The sequence below is a fragment of the Bos taurus genome, chromosome 2 (assembly GCF_002263795.3).
Source record: "Bos taurus isolate L1 Dominette 01449 registration number 42190680 breed Hereford chromosome 2, ARS-UCD2.0, whole genome shotgun sequence".
Lineage (NCBI taxonomy): Eukaryota > Metazoa > Chordata > Mammalia > Artiodactyla > Bovidae > Bos > Bos taurus.
Window position 1 is genome coordinate 37,214,427 of NC_037329.1, and position 16,941 is coordinate 37,231,367.

Consider the following 16,941-nt stretch of genomic DNA (forward strand, 5'->3'; position numbering starts at 1 on the left):
CTGAACTTTTCATTCTGGCAGAAGGACTCCTGGGTGAAGTATGACAAGGCCGTTTTGGGGAAGATGAGCTGCCCGGGAAAACACTCTGATACACGTGACTGTGAAATGGAAATGGATTTCTCCTTTCATAGTCAGTCACCAAATACTGAGATCTGAACAGTCAGAAAGAATTTTCTTTGAGCTAACAATTCCAAAATGACTTCCACACCAAAATCCAAATGGGATACCTCTAGATGGTCTATTTCTATCCATGTGGTTAATACTAAATCACTTATCAATTATGGGTTACCTTACCCAATACAAATGGGCTGAGGACTGGAGAGAAAGACCTCATCTCTTAGCAATGCTCTGCTATCTCATACATGTCTGGGGTTGGCCAAAAAATTTGTTCAGGTTTTTCTGTAGCATCTTATGGAAAATCCAAACAAACTTTTTAATCAACCCAATAAATATCCAACACATTTATGATGGCTGTATCTGAAGCTGAGAGAGTAATCAGCCTCACACTCCCTAGGATCCCATAGGTAAGCTGACAGTGATTGTCCTCCCAATAATGTACTCAGGCAATCCTTGCTTTCAAACCATTGTGGAATAATCATGTGGAAAAAAGCAAAGGAGATTGCTTCAATCACTCCCTGCCTGGCTCCTTCTAACTATTCACACTTATTGGATCACATTTAGGGGCACCAACATCCAGGTATGGTCCACAAAGTGACTATGCCCCCAGTTACCGCCATCCTAACTTCAAACCTGTGTGTGCCCCTTATAACCATCCCCTCTTCTTTCCCTCCACAGGCTCAGAGGAAAGGACTGTACACTAAAGCTATTCTGGACTCCTTAGTGGGTGAGCCTCTCCAAACCTCAATTTCCTTATCTTGGAAGTGGCCATCATCCATTTCTTTTTGATTGTGAAGTTCAAAACAAATATGAGAAACACCTAATAAACCAAATATCTCTGAAATAAGACACCGTATCAAAGGTGATCATTATTTCTACCAAATTTAACACTAAGAGCCCACTTTCTCACTATTATTACTTCACTTTCTGTTTTCATGTGCTGTGCTTAGTCAACTGCTCAGTCGTGTCCGACTCTTTGCAACCCCGTGGACTGCAGCCTTTCAGGCTCCTCTGTCTATGGGATTCTCCAGGCAAGAATACTGGAGTGGGTTGCCATGCCCTCCTACAGGGGATCTCCCTACCCAGGCATCGAACCCAGGTCTCCCGCATTGCAGGTGAAGACTTTACCATAGGAGCCACTAGGGAAGCCCGTGGCTCCCTATTTATATTTAATGTGTACATGTTTCTCTTACATAAAAATACTTTTCTATTTAGAATTTTCCTGCCTTAATTTAACTGTTTCTGAACTCACTATCCTTTCAAAACAACAAATTCCCTCCTTTGGCTGAGTATCAAACTGTTCCAACTTGGCCCACATCTACTGCTCATTTCCTATCTAACAGTTCCCTCTTCTTAAAGCCGGACTCTACTAGAACTGCAGAGGTCCTTCAGGATTACCAATGATCATGCCACCAAGAGAAGCCATTTCTCCACTCTCCTCCTCCTCCTCAAACTCAACAGAGCACTGAGTGTTGTTGATGATGTCTGGCCATTCACTAGCACGTAGTCTAGAACCACTGACTTAACATCAGCTTCCAAGACAGTACTTCTGATCCAGTCTGTTAACTGCCACACAGCCTTGACTGATGTTAAATACCTCCCTCTCTGCCTCTACCCGTCCAGGACCTGCTTTGTGCTAAACCTGTTGCTGTCCTTGCCTTCTCCACAAACCTTTTCCAGTTTCTTTCTGGTTGCTCCCTCTCCTAAGCCATCACCAGTCCCACCTCCTTGAATTTCCAAAAATATTATTTATAGAGGAGCATCTCTCTAGGCACCTGATCTGGTTCTGTCAATAACGGGTTTCTAGTCTGCAATATGAAAACACAGTTATCATATTGTTGTCCAGTTGCTCAGTAGTGTCCGACTCTTTTCATCCTCATGGACTGCAGCACACCAGGCTTCCCTGTCCTTCACCAACTCCCGGTGCTTGCTCAAACTCATGTCCATCGAGTTAGTGATGCCATCCCACCATTTCATCCTCTGTCGTCCCTCTCTCCTCCTGCCCTCAATCTTTCCCAGCATCAGGGTCTTTTCTAATGAGTCGGTTCTTCACATCAGGTGGCCAAAGTACTGGAGATTCAGCTTCAGCATCAGGCCTTCCAATGAATATTCAGGACTGATTTCCTTTAACATGGACTGGTTTGATCTTCTTGTAGTCCCAGGGACTCTCAAGAGTCTTCTCAAGCACAACTATTCAAAAGCATCAATTCTTTAGCACTCAGCCTTCATGATTCAACTCTCACGTCCATACATGACTACTGGAAAAACCATAGCTTTGACTAGACAGACCTTTGTTGGCAAAGTAATGTCTCTGCTTTTTAATACAATGTCTAGATTTGTCATAGCTTTTCTTCAAAGGAACAAGTGTCTTTTAATTTTATGGCTGCAGTCACCATCCACAGTGATTTTGGAGCCCAAGAAAATACAGTCTGTCACTGTTTCCATTGTTTCCCCATCTATTTGCCATGAAGTGATGGAACCAGACGCCATGATCTTAGTTTTTTGAATGCTGAGTTTTGAATCTGTGTGCATTCTTTCACTCTCCTCTTTTGCCTTCATCAAGAGTCCCTTTACTTCCTCTTCACTTTCTGCCATAAGAGTGGTATCATTTGCATATCTGAGGTAATTGATATTTCTCCCAGCAATCTTGATTCCAGCTTGTGCTTCATCCAGCCCAGCATTTCACATGATGTACTCTCCATATAAGTTGAATAAGCAGGGTGACAATATACAGCCTTGATGTACTCCTTTCCAAATTTGGAACCAGTCCATTGTTCCAGGTCCGGTCCTAACTGTTGCTTCTTGACCTGCATATAGATTTCTCAGGAGGCAGGTAAGGTGGTCTGGTATTCCCATCTCTTCAAGAATTTTCCACAGTTTGTTGTGATCCACATAGTCAAAGGCTTTAGCATAGTCAACGAAGCAGCAGATGTTTTTCTGGAATTCCCTTGCTTTTTCTATGATCCAACGGATGCTGGTGATTTGATCTCTGGTTCCTTTGCCTTTTCTAAATCCAGCTCGAACATCTGGAAGTTCTCAGCTCATGAACTGTTGAGGCCTAGCTTTTTTTGAACATGACCTTGCTAGCATGTGAAATGAGTGCAACTGTGCGATAGTTTAACCATTCTTTGGCATTGCCCTTCTTTGGGATTGGAATGAAAACTGACCTTTTCCAGTCCTGTGGCCACTGTTGAGTTTTCCAAATCTGCTGGCATATTGAGTACAGCACTAGAACAGCATCATCTTTTAGGACTTGAAATAGATCAGCTGGAATTCCATCACTTCCACTAGCTTTGTTTGTAGTGATGCATCATAAGGCCCACTTGACTTTGCACTCCAGGATGTCTGGCTCTAAGTGAACGATCACACCATTGTGGTTATCTGGATCATTAAGATCTTTTTTTGTACAGTTCTTCTGTATATTTTTGCCACCTCTTAATATCTTCTGCTTCTAGATCCATACCATTTCTGTCTTTTATTGTGTCCATCTTTTGCATGAAATGTTCCCTTGGTATCTCTAATTTTCCTGAAGAGACATTATCATATAAGTTATCTTTAAGTTTTTCATCTCATGCATCCCATACTGAAACTGTCACCAAATCTTACCATTTCCTCTTTCAAAATGTTTCCTGAATTAGCCTTTTTCTCTCGCGTCCTCATCCTCTTCAGTCTAGATAACAATTAGACTCTGAATCAATTTTGTCATCTATTTTTATTTTCTCCTTCTCTAAGCTGGTGGTTCTCAAACTTCTGGTGTCAGAGCTCACCTTTAAAAATTAAGGACTCCAAAGTGTTTAGGCTTATGTGGATTATGTCTATGATATTCATCATGTTAGAAATTAAAACTAGGAATTTAAAAATCTATGTTAATCCATTTTAAGTTAAAAATTACATTAACAAATAACACTTTTAGAATAACAACCATATTTTCAATTTAAAAAGTTACTTAAGAATGGCATTGTTTAAATTTTTGCAAATTCTTTTTAACATCTGATTTAGTAGAAGACAGTTGGATTCTAATGTCTACTTCTGGATTCAATCTGTTGCGATAGGTTCTTTGGGTTGAAGCGTGTGAAGAACTGTGGCTTCAGAGGGCTTTCTTTGGGAAAGGGAGGAACCTCTCCAGTTAATTACAGATATTCTTCTTTGATATCACCCCAAAACTTGACAAGTAGCAATTTCTTAAAGGTTAGTTCCAGTGTTGACTCTGAATCTGAATCAATGAACTTTCTGTGCTCTGTTAAAAGAAAATCCAATGGTGTGTTTTATGCTTCAAATGGATTTTACCCATGCAAGATTTTGTAACACCATGTATTGGGTCATTTGGAAAATACTGGTTTTGCAGCTCTTGCAAGTGTTGACACATTTTATTATACAACACCAAAATATCACATTCATTAACATCACCACAGATCTCAACAGAAAAATCCTGAGAAACCATCACACTCACTGTGACAGGTGCAAATTCCCCCAAACCTAATTTTCACTCAAAAGGTCAATTTTTGTCACTGGAACTAAACCCTGCCAGGTGTGTTGTTTTTTTTGTTTTTTGTTTTTTCATAGAAGTGACATGCTCATTTTGTTCCTTTTTGAGAAAATATATGCAAACTACCCAATTTGGAGTAACTAAGATTTGTCAGGAGTACTTTCAAGTAAAAATGATGTTCCCCGTTTTTTATTTGAATGGCTAGTTCAGCTTGCAATTCAATCACACATGTGCTTTCCCTTCAGACAGCCATCATACCTCAGCACACAGTAGACACACTTTCTGCAGACTTCCAATTTCATCTCACCAGATATTTAAAAGGTGGGTATTCAAGGGTCAGGGCTTAAAATTCATCATTTTGGGGGCTTCATCAAGGACATTTTTCAGTTAACTATTATTTCTGATGCAAGTGGGTGGTGGTAAAAAAAAAAAAAAAAAAACCGACATGCAGCCCTAGAATAATAGCAGGTGCCCCTACCCTGACATGTGCTAAGGCATTGGAAGTTTTACCAACAATTGCTCTTGCACCATCACAAATATCAATGTAAAAGAAACGGAAATATCAAGTGTTATTATGAAAAGAGCGGTGACTTCACAGACCCCTGAAAGGGTCTTGGGGATGCCTAGAAGTCCATGTACCACACTTGCAGTCTTTAAATGTTGAACTGTACTAAATTCTCTTTCTTTAAAATAACAAATAAAATCATAATTGCACATACCCTCATCCTACTAACTGATCTCTCATCTTCCATTACTTTCTCAACTCTTTTGGGGTAAAAGAGATGTGGCTTACCCTCACCAATTCTATTTTTTTAATCACATACCCACAACTTAAACTCATTCACTTGCCCAAGGCTCCTGAGACGGCCATAATAGGCACAGTAACTGTTTTTAATGGTCCATCTCCTTTTTTGACTTCCCTGTGTATGTGTGTGTATATATGTATATATTTTTAACTGAAGTATAGTTGACTTAAACAATGTTTCAGGTGTGCAACAAGGTGATTCAGTTATACAAATACACATAATTTTTGAAATTATTTTCCATTATAGGTTATTACAAGATATTGACTATAGTTCCCTATGCTATATAGTAAACCTCTGTTGCTTGTTGCATATCTATTTTTTAATTAGAAATCTAGCATTCTACTCATACTAAGTCAAACAAATGGTATCAAAATATCATAATTTTTTAGTTTAGGCAAAAATTCTTAAGTTTTCTAAGATATATATATTATAGATACTTATACAAAAGTTTTTCTACTACACTTGATAAAGGCTTAAGAAAACATTAAAAAAAAAGAGATGGAGAAACTGAGAACATAAACTAAATGAAATGGTAGCACTGAATATGAAATAGAAAAGTGAAACAAACTAGATAAAAGTAAAAGATCATCACACAGTCCAGATGTTTTTAAACATAACTGCTCACTAGAAACATATCTGGAGCTCTGGAGAAAAAAGCATACCTGAGCATTTGTATTTTTCAAAAAATTTCAAGATAATTGTGATACACATCTGGATTTTTAAAAGTGATATGGGTTTTTCTATTAGACCCTAGCTTTGGTGAGATAGAGGTCTATTATTTTTCTGTTGACCAATCATGATACAATGGTATTAAATGAGTAATAGTTACATCATCACAAAAGTAAAAAATGTTTATCAGTTCTCACAATCAATGGCCAGACAAAAAATAAGAGATAATTACAATTGCAAGCCATAATGGGAATATGACTAACTTAACAATATAAAATAATTACATACAATTTGGGGGGTGTCGAGCAGAGTGATGTAAGTGGAAGTACACATGTTTTCATCCACCCACTCAGTCTACGTCTTTTGGTTGGTGCATTTAATCTATTTATATTTAAGGTAATTATCAATATGTATGATCCTATTACCGTTTCCTTATTTTGGGCTTACTTTCTGTAGGTCTTTTCCTTCTCTTGTGCTTTCTGCCTAGAGAAGGTCCTTTAGCATTTGTTCTAAAGCTGATTTGGTGGTGCTGAATTCTCTTAACTTTTGCTTGTCTGGAAAGCTTTTGATTTCTCCATCAAATCTGAAGGAGAGTGTTGCTGGGTAGAGTATTCTTGGTTGTAGGTTCTTTCCTTTCATTACTTTACATATATCATGCCACTTCCTCTGGCACGCAGAGTTTCTGTTGAGAAGTCAGCTGATAGCCTTAAGGGAGTTCTCTTGTATGTTATTTGTCATTTTCCCTTGTTTTAATATTCTGTCTTTAATTTTTGTCAGTTTGATGACTATGTGTCTCTGTGTGTTCCTCCTTGGGTTTATCCTTCCTGGGACTCTCTGTGCTTCCTGGACTCAGTTGAATATTTCTCCTTTCCCATGTTTAAAATTTTTTCAGCTATTTTCAAGTATTTCCTCAGGTCCTTTCTCTCTCTATTCTCCTTCTAGGACCCCTATAATGTGAATGTTGGTGCATTTAATGCTGTCCCAGAGGTCTCTTAAGCTGTCTTCATTTCTTTTCATTCTTTTTTCTATATTCTGTTCTGTGGCAGTGATTTCCACCATTCTGTTCTCCAGGTCATTTATCTGTTCTTCTGCCTCAGTTATTCTTCTACTGATGCCTTCTAGTTTATGATCCATCTCTGCTTGTTTGTTCCTTAGTTCTTCTAGGCCTTTGGTAAACATTTCTTGCATCTTCTCAATCTTTGCCTCCATTCTTTTCCCAAGATCCTGGATCATCTTCACTATCATTATTCTGAATTCTTTTTCTAGAGAGTTGCCTATCTTTACTTCATTTAGTTGTTTCTCTGGGATTTTATCTTGTCTCTCCATCTGGGACATAACTTCCTTCTTTTTCATCATGACTAGCTTTCTGTAATATGGTTTTTGTTTTAGCTGCTGTGAGACTGTGCTTCTTGCTGCTTCTGTCTGCCCTCTGATAAAGGAGACTAAGGAGGCTTGTGTAAGCTTCTTGATGGGAGGCACTGGAGATGGGGAAAACTGGGTCTTGCTCTGGTGGGCAGGGCCTTGCTCAGTAAAGCTTTAATCCAATTATCTGCTAAAGAGTGGGATTGGGCTCCCTCCCTGGTAGTTGTTTGGACTGAGTTTTTCCCCAGCCCTGGGGTCTACAGGCTCTATGGTAGGGTTAATGGCTAATACCAACAGGGTATACACCAAGGGGGACCTTCCAATGCCCCTGTCTGACCCATGCCTCTGCCCCTGCCGACCCACACCTCTACAGGAGGCCCTCCAACATTAGCAGGTTTTTGGTTCAGTCTCCTGGGGGGTCACTGCTTCCCTCCTCTGGGTCTTAGTGCATGCAAAATTTTGTTTGTGCTCTCCAAGACTGGCATCTCTATTTCCCTCAGTCCTCTGGAAAGCTTATTATCAAATCCTGCTGGTCCTTAAGGTCATATTCCCTGGGGATTGCCAGTCCCTTTTTAGGATCCCCAGGCTGGGAAGCCTGATGTTGGGTTCAGAACCTTCACAATAGTGTGAGAACTTCTTTGGCATTTTTCTCCAGTCTGTGTGTCACCCACCTGGTGGATACGGGATTTGATTTTATCATGATTACGCTCTTCCTACCTCTTGCTGCAGCTTCTTCTTTGTCTTTGGACATAGGGTATCTTTTTTTGGTGGGTTCCAGTGTCCTCCCGTCAATGGCTGTTCAACAGCTAGTTGCAACTTTGGTGCTCTCGCAGGAGGATGTAAATGCCTGTCCTTCTACTCCACCATCTTGAACCGGAAGCCTCCTGTATATTTTTGACCTTGGCACCTATTCTGTCCTCCAAGGAAGGAAGGAACAACTTTCACATCAGATAGAAGGGAAACTTACGGATACTGTGTGGTCTTGTTGGTTTTTCTACCCTTTAAGCTGTGCTTCTTCCATGTTATTCACAGCTCAAGAATAAAATATCAAAGGTTTTTAGGGCTCTTCTTTCAGTGACCTTTTTCCTAGTGTTCAGTCGCTCAATTGTGTGTCCAACTCTTTGAGACCCCATGGACTGCAGCACTCCAGGTTTCCCTGTCCATCACTAACTCCCAGAGCTTACACAAACTCATATCCATTGAGACGGTGATGCGATCCAACCATCTCATCCTCTGTCGTCATCCCTGTCTCCTCCCACCTTCAATCTTTCCCAGCATCAGGGTCTTTTCTAATGAGTCAGTTCTTCGCATCAGGTGGCCAAAGTATTGGAGTTTCAGCTTCAGCCTCAGTCCTTTCAATGAATACTCAGGACTGATTTCCATAGTGTAATACACCTTGTCTCATCACATCCACTCTAGGCAAAAGGCTACCCAGGTTTCCTCCTGAACTCTTAAGCCCCAGTTTTATTTTTCCAGCTATTCAGAGGACATCTTTGCCTGGATGTTTCCAAACCTCAAACTCAACACGCCTGAAACCAAACTCAAACCAAAATGGACAGGTACTTCTCTTCCAGTGTCCATTTAATGTAGTCTCAAAACTCTGAAGTCATCATCTTTGTCTCTTACAGCTTCCATGTCCTTGCAATCTCTCGGGAATCTTCCTACCCCTCACTTCTTTCCTGATCGTGTTCTATGGATAATTTGAGATCTTAGTCTCTCACGTAACTATTGAAATCATTTTCTAACCATTCTCTATGACTGCAGTCCCCTTCCTGCCCCCACTCCATCCTAAACTTTGCTGACAGGTGAATCTTAATGCACAGGACTCCAAGCAAGTCTTTCCTGGCACAGCATCTCCATCTGCACTGGATTTGTCACACAGCTTAGATTAGTCAACACTATTCCTCCGCCCCCATACTATAGCTACTCTGTATATATAAATCTCTAATCCCTGCCCAGACTCTAAGGCTCCAAGAGAAAAGGATCTATGCTTGAAAAGCTATCTCAAATAGCATCCAACACAATTCTTTTCACAGAACAAGAATTTTTTATTCAAGGAAATGCAGAACGAATGGCTATTCTACTCTAGTCTCTGTTCCACTGCACACATACCAGGGATGTTTCCCCTTCTATGCTTCTATCGAGCTAAAACCTTATTCAACCATTGGTCAAGTAGCGCAACACCATTCTAAGAAGCCGGAATTTAAATTAGCAGGAGCAATGTTACCTCTTGGGAAAGCAAGAGCAGTGTAATCAGGAGGAAAAAAAGTCATGTTTTCTTTCTTAAACTGAGTAGTGGTTAGACAGGTATCATATTCTTCATACCTTTTTCATTCTCTACATCTTTCTGAATGTCTAAAATAGTCATCAAAAACGTAAGGTATCAATATTTACTGAAATATATCTAAAAAAGGATTCACTCCTCCCAGTAAGATAGTTCTGCATTTCATTATTTTTCTGTTTCATATGTTAGTTCTATTTGCTAACCAGATGGCTAGAAAAAAAGTTGTATCATATTTTGGATTGATCTTCATCAAATAATGACTCATAAGACTAAAACCTTCTCACCCTTTCCCATCAAAGCTTGCTCAAGGAGCAAGGATAGATCGAAGCAAACCTAAACAGATTATGGCTGCCCCGAATTCAAGAAAAACATAGCTGTGAATCCTATTACAGTTAAATAATCCTCCCTAATTTATCTGTTTTTTTAGTTTTCCCTTAAAGCAGAGGTATTGTTCTGTGGGTGGCATTTTCCCCATAAACAATATGTTGGCCTAATAATAGGAAGCTTATTTGTGAAGAACTTACTTTATATATAAGCTTATTAGGATCATTTGACAGGAAAAAGGGGATTATATTTTGTTTGAGGACTAAGAAAAAATGCTGTTTTTCCAATACATTTAAAAATACTGAATAAGGTAGAATCTTTCCATAAAAAGGTTTGCAGGTTAGTGTAAACTTTAATAAACAGGTTCTTTGCTTGTAACAAAAATGTTCACCTGCCATATCATATTTCCCACTTCCCAGATGGCTAAAATATGCAGATTACAAATACAACTGTTTATAAATAAATGAATAAATTTCAAGTGCTCACTGTTTTTGTTTTACTTTAAATTTCAGAAAGCTAAGAGTCAAGGATTTATGGAGCCACACAACCATAAAGCAAGGCAGTTTAGTCTGGGAAGGGAATTTCAAACATCTAGGAATAACCTGATATTTCACAAATCCATGAAAAATTTCAAAAGCATTTCACAAGGGGCTGTTTTCAATAGTTCGTCAGACTGGTGAATACCAAAATGCTATTACTGACAGCATCCAGAAGAGTGTCTTAGAGACTTTTTTTAAAAAATGCCCAAAAGAAGTATGTGAAGTATACGCCCAAGGTTTAAATTAAAACTTCAGTGATACTACTGCTCTGAAAGCCTAGAAATTAGGATTTAGCTCATCATGCATCTGTACATGTTTGGATGAATACTCAGACTCAATTAGTTTCCGTTTGCTCCAGATTCAATGACCTGGACATAAAATTTATACTTTAATATGGCAAACTTCATTAACCCCACAGAAATGTAAAGGAGTCTGTGGGGAATTACAAAACATGCCATCCTTTACTAATTATCAAGCTAAATTTTGTTAGGCAACCACCTCTTTATCTACCAACAGATAACTCTGATGGGGATCCCACCAGCACCATGGCAACCCATGAAAAACTACATGCCCACAAGCATGAACTACATCCCTTTCCCAGACACCTAAAAAAAGAGGAAATGTACCCTGCTTCTTAATTCTAGGCAAACTTCTGGAAATCCCTGGTATGTATTCGCAGCCCAGGTATGTCACAATGTCAGTCCCCATTGAGAAGGATGAGCCTAAATCCAAGAGCAAGGGTCTCAGGAGTAAGCGTGTCTGCAGACTGCTGGCTACACCAGCAACATCAATCACTGTGCTTGAATTTAGCTCAGCTGGCAGCCAAGCACAAGAACACCTTCTCCCCTAAGAAAGTCAATTCTGCCTTGAACAAGGGGAGAAGAGTTGACAGTGGGAACTATTTATAACCTCATTTCTTTGCCCAACAAAAATCCTATTTGTCCTCATTCTTACCCCAGAGGGAGTCCTAAACACTAGACAGGACCTCAACAGGACTCCCGCCCATGGAACAAGGGGTCCTATCAGGCAGTCTACACCAGTCAAATGCCAGGGGCGTAACCAACCAGGACTCCACAGGCAAATGGGGACAAGGGCAGGGGTTGGCAGGCTTAGTCTTAAATGGGCAGACAGCTCACAAACTCAGATTATTGATATTCACTTCAGAGGAACACGTTTCCATTTTCTTTTTGATACCCAGAATAGAAGTGAGAGAACAGATCAGCCCACAGACACTGGGCACATGTGAATTCACAACCAGGAGGGTCCTCATGTTTGTAGGTTCTCTGGCTGTTCTAACCAGGCAGCACCACGGATCCTCCCCTCTGCAAGACCACACCCCTGGCGCCCTGCCCCTCCCCAGCACAAATCCTAGTGTGAGTCTCTCACAGAAGCCAAATGACTGCATGCCTGGACAGAAGGAAAAACGGTGGGGCTGCTGGTCCCACCTCGGCCCCCACCCGCCCCGAACACCTCTTTCTGATTTTCATTTTCTGCCAACCCTTCACTCAGCTTATTTTTAACTTTACTGTCACCACCACCACCCCACTCCATGTTCCTATCACATTTTACACTTCATACCCACTCCCCACCATGCCCTGGCCAACACATGAAATGCACACACGGTGGCAGAAAATAAAAGGAGAGCTGTACTCTTTCCCACCCACAATTAGAGAAACAAGGATGCCATTTCTTCTAAGGTGGAGATACGGGTGACTTTTCTCTTTCATCATTACTACATAAACTTGTGTCCATATTGGAGGTACAATAGGCTTCTCCACATTCCTCAGAATTCTTAATCATGTGTTTCTGCAGCAAAATAGGATATAAACTCAAAACACACAAAGACTTTAGAGTTGTGAGTTGGGGAAACACCCCCACTGACAGGAACGAACAGGTCCATTCTTGATTCAATTAAAATAAATAAAGTGCTATTAATATATCTACAAAATGCTAGAGCTTTTGTCTGTTACATGTATTTTCAGATAGAAGGAAAAAAGCAAAATATAAAGTGTCTTTATGAAAAGGTATTAATCAATTTGGAGGGTTTTTTGGTCTCTACTTCAACATTCTCTAAAGAAAAACTTTTGATGTTAAAAAAATAAGCAGCTTTCAAAAGCTACCAAGTGCTTTTACGAAAGCTAGGTATTATAAGCTTTGTCCAGCTACAGTTTCAGCTTTTCAGCCAAAGCCTGTTGTTAAAATATTCTAAAATGATGGAGAACTAAAAAAAAAAAAATATATATATATATATATATATATATATTGGAAACAGTCTGCTGGCTGGCTTTTTATATCCCCCCATACTGGGGAGGTCAAAATTGATGGGAAATAAGTCTCAATCCATAAACAATGCATATGCACCATTGTTCCTACACTGTATACAATCTAAAGAATTCACAGTAGCTAAACAGATCTCTCTAACTGCCCAAGGAAAACCACTTCCCAGATATATTCAGTTTAGCGAAGGATTCCTACAAGAGGCACTCAAGTTTCCCTCAAAAGTGGAGTGTCACAGTGTAAAATCTTTAGGGGGGGAAATCATGGCAAACATATCCTTACCATTCTCACTGGGCTCTGCTGGCTTGGGCACGTCTCGGAACGGGATTATGACTGCATCTCCAGGCACTCTGGGGCTTTCCACATACTTGGGCTTCCTGACAGGACCTGTAGCAGGGAAAGATCTGAGTGTGTCTAATTTTTTCCAGCTGCAAACAAAGCTTCAGAATGTACAGTGCATGTCCTTACCAGAACCCAGAGATGCCTAAAGAGCCAGCCCCTTCCCCTCCCGTGAACACACACGCGGTCATTTCAGTACAGACGCAGCAACGTCCAGACTGGGCTGCCAAAGAGATGGGTGGAAGCTCGGCTCGCAGAATGTAAACTCTGACAAAAACAAAAGCAGCTCTTCTGCTATGCAGCCTCTACAGCTGTCTTTGGTATATGTCACGGAAGTGACTTTGACATGTTCGGACCTGGGCGGCTCGTGGTGAAGGATTTTTTTAACTTGGAATTTGTCTCTAACTGGGACCAAGACGATCAGGTTGCCTGGTACCTCCCCAAAGTCAGGAGGCAAGGATCATAGGCCGCCAGGCTGTAACATCAACATGCTCTGCGCAGCCATGGAACGCAGGCGTTTGATCAGCCTGGTGACACATGGCAATTGTGCCGGGCAGGAAAGACGGCTGCTTTCTTGTCAGCTGACATAGAAGAGGGAAGGCAGAGCAGTCAGTCCGGCATGCAATTCGGGACACAGAGAGCCTGTTAATCATCCCTCTCACCACCTCTTCAACCCCAACTTATCATCAGATAATCTGGAATTCTGAATTAGGCTACATGAAACCATCACACATTGCTGGTGGTAATGTACACGCACAGTCACTTTGGAAAACAGCTTGGCAGTTTCCAAGAAGGTTACACATATGGTCCAATAAACCCACTTCTGTGTAAATATACATTCAGACAAAAATCTGTACATGGATACTCTTAGTAACATTACTCATTAACAGCCAAATGTCCATCAACTGATGACAACAAAATGTGATATACTTATCACGGGGCAATAAAAAGGAAGTACTGATTCATGCTAAACATGGGCGAAGCCTGAAAATATTTTGCTCAGTAAAAGAAGCTAGTCCCCAAAGACCACATAATATATGATTCCATTCAAATGGAATGTCCAGAAGAGGCAAATTTACAGAAACAGAGTATGAATGGTTACCAGGGCATGGGTAACCATGTGCAGGCTTGTGGGGTGATGGCTAGGGAGTCTGGAGTGATAAAATTAATCTAAAATTGGGTTGTGGTGATGGCACAAAACCTTGTGAATATACTAAAAACTGCTGCAGTGTACACTTCAAATGAGTGGATTGTATGGTATGTGAATTATATCTAAATGAAGCTGCTTTAAAAAAAAAACACAAAAAACACTGCCTATTCTGTCCAGTCCTTTCAAACATCCCACGACACTTTGGTCCAGAATCATCCACTTGACTCTTGTTTTCCTTGGTTGCCTTATACTTAAAGTGTGCTTTTAATAAACATTTCACATCACTAAGAGAAGGTGGAGGATGAGTCACAGACAGGGGTCTACAGTTCTCTCTCCTGTTCAGCCCTCAGACACAACCCGGCCCCTCCCAGGACCTCAGCCTCCGCACTGCACACTGACGGGGGAGTCAGGCAGATTCTGAAATCCTCCTGTGTCAAACGTCTCATGCATCTGAGAAATTCTATTCAGAATGTGGTTTATGGTGAGACATGCTGCCACCTAAAGGTTTACTGCAAAAGTGTCTACACTACTATAAAAATAATCTAATTCCCAGCCAGTTATAACGTACCACAACCGAAAATAGGCTACAAGATCAAAGAAGCTTATAGAGCTTCACAAATAGGATATCATTTCAGACTTTAGAAATCATGATTCCAAAATGACTAAAGTAGTAGGTAACCATATGGCTGTCTTCATGATTGATTTAACCCTGTTAGAAAGGGAGTTTTTTAATTAATTTATTTATTTGGCTGCACTGGGTCTCAGTGGAGGCCTGTGGGATCTTTCCTTGTGGCATGCTGGCTTAGCTGCCCTGGGGCATGCGGGATCTTAGTTCCCCAACCTGGGATGGAACCTGCATTCCCCTGCGTTGGAAGGCAGATTCTTAACCACTAGACTGGCAGGGAAGTCCCAGAAAAGGACTGTTTTTAAAGGTTGAAATGGAATGGTTACTGCGGATGGGCAGAAGGAAAGTAAGTGGAAAATGTCAGCTATACAACGGTACACAAAATACAATTCAGATTTTATTAAGAATACACATCTATCCATATATAAATATGCATGAAGGGAAAGACTGAGGAGAGGGGAAACAAAGATATTTGCTGTGATCAGATCAGACCAGATCAGTCGCTCAGTCGTGTCTGACTCTTTGCGACCCCATGAATCGCAGCATGCCAGGCCTCCCTGTCCATCACCAATTCCCAGAGTTCACTGAGACTCATGTCCATCGAGTCAGTGATGCCATCCAGCCATCTCATCCTCTGTCTTCCCCTTCTCCTCCTGCCCCCAATCCCTCCCAGCATCAGAGTCTTTTCCAATGAGTCAACTCTTTGCATGAGGTGGCCAAAGTACTGGAGTTTCAGCTTCAGCATCATTCCTTCCAAAGAAATCCCAGGGCTGATCTCCTTCAGAATGGACTGGTTGGATCTCTTGCAGTCCAAGGGACTCTCAAGAGTCTTCTCCAACACCACAGTTCAAAAGCATCAATTCTTTGGCGCTCAGCCTTCTTCACAGTCCAACTCTCACATCCATACATGACCACAGGAAAAACCGTAGCCTTGACTAGACGGACCTTTGTTGGCAAAGTAATATCTCTGCTTTTGAATATGCTATCTAGGTTGGTCATAACTTTCCTTCCAAGGAGTAAGTGTCTTTTAATTTCATGGTTGCAGTCACCATCTGTAGTGATTTTGGAGCCCAGAAAAATAAAGTCTGACACTGTTTCCACTGTTTCCCCATCTATTTCCCATGAAGTGGTGGGACCGGATGCCATGATCTTCGTTTTCTGAATGTTGAGTTTTAAGCCAACTTTTTCACTCTCCACTTTCACTTTCATCAAGAGGCTTTTGAGTTCCTCTTCACTTTCTTCCATAAGGGTGGTGTCATCTGCATATCTGAGGTTATTGATATTTCTCCTGGCAATCTTGATTCCAGCTTGTGTTTCTTCCAATCCAGCGTTTCTCATGATGTACTCTGCATATAAGTTAAATAAACAGGGTGACAATATACAGCCTTGACGAACTCCTTTTCCTATTTGGAACCAGTCTGTTGTTCCACGTCCAGTTCTAACTGTTGCTTCCTGACCTGCATACAAATTTCTCAAGAGGCAGATCAGGTGGTCTGGTATTTCCATCTCTTGAAGAATTTTCCACAGTTTATTGTGATCCACACAGTCAAAGGCTTTGGCTGTGAAGGAGACAGCAACTAGGAAAAACCTGAACGGGGCAGGCAGAAACAGACCCAGGACAACTGCAAGAGATTTTCTACACTGTGGGTTCCCAAACCACTCCTTATAGTAAAAGAGATCAAGAGCACCTTTCTCTCTTCATCCACTCTTCTCCATTTACAGAACTCAAGGGAGCTAAAGCCTTTTTTTATTATTTTCCAATGATTCAAGTTACCCAAAACAGCAACCAGGCTCTACTCATGGAGTACCTGTAAGTTTCTGTTCACCTTAACTCCTTGGAGAATAGTAATAACTTACAGAGACCTACTTCCCAGCAATCCACCTATCCCATACATCCTTCCAAAACGTTCTCCTGCACGTGGATGAACAACGACTGTTAGGAATGGTTGGAATATGAACCTCA

The 16,941-nt window shown here is 40.9% G+C and overlaps 1 protein-coding gene across 5 annotated transcripts in view; it reads right to left on the reverse strand.

Moving 5' to 3' along the window:
- The window catches only part of TANC1 (tetratricopeptide repeat, ankyrin repeat and coiled-coil containing 1), a 252,319-nt gene that overhangs the window by 81,342 nt on the left and 154,036 nt on the right, over window positions 1–16,941 (reverse strand). For all 5 annotated transcript variants that reach the window (XM_010802057.4, XM_010802056.4, XM_010802058.4 and 2 more), the window contains exon 5: window positions 13,147–13,251. In XM_010802057.4, the coding sequence (XP_010800359.1) occupies window positions 13,147–13,251 (105 nt within the window). The remainder of the gene's footprint in view (window positions 1–13,146; window positions 13,252–16,941) is intronic.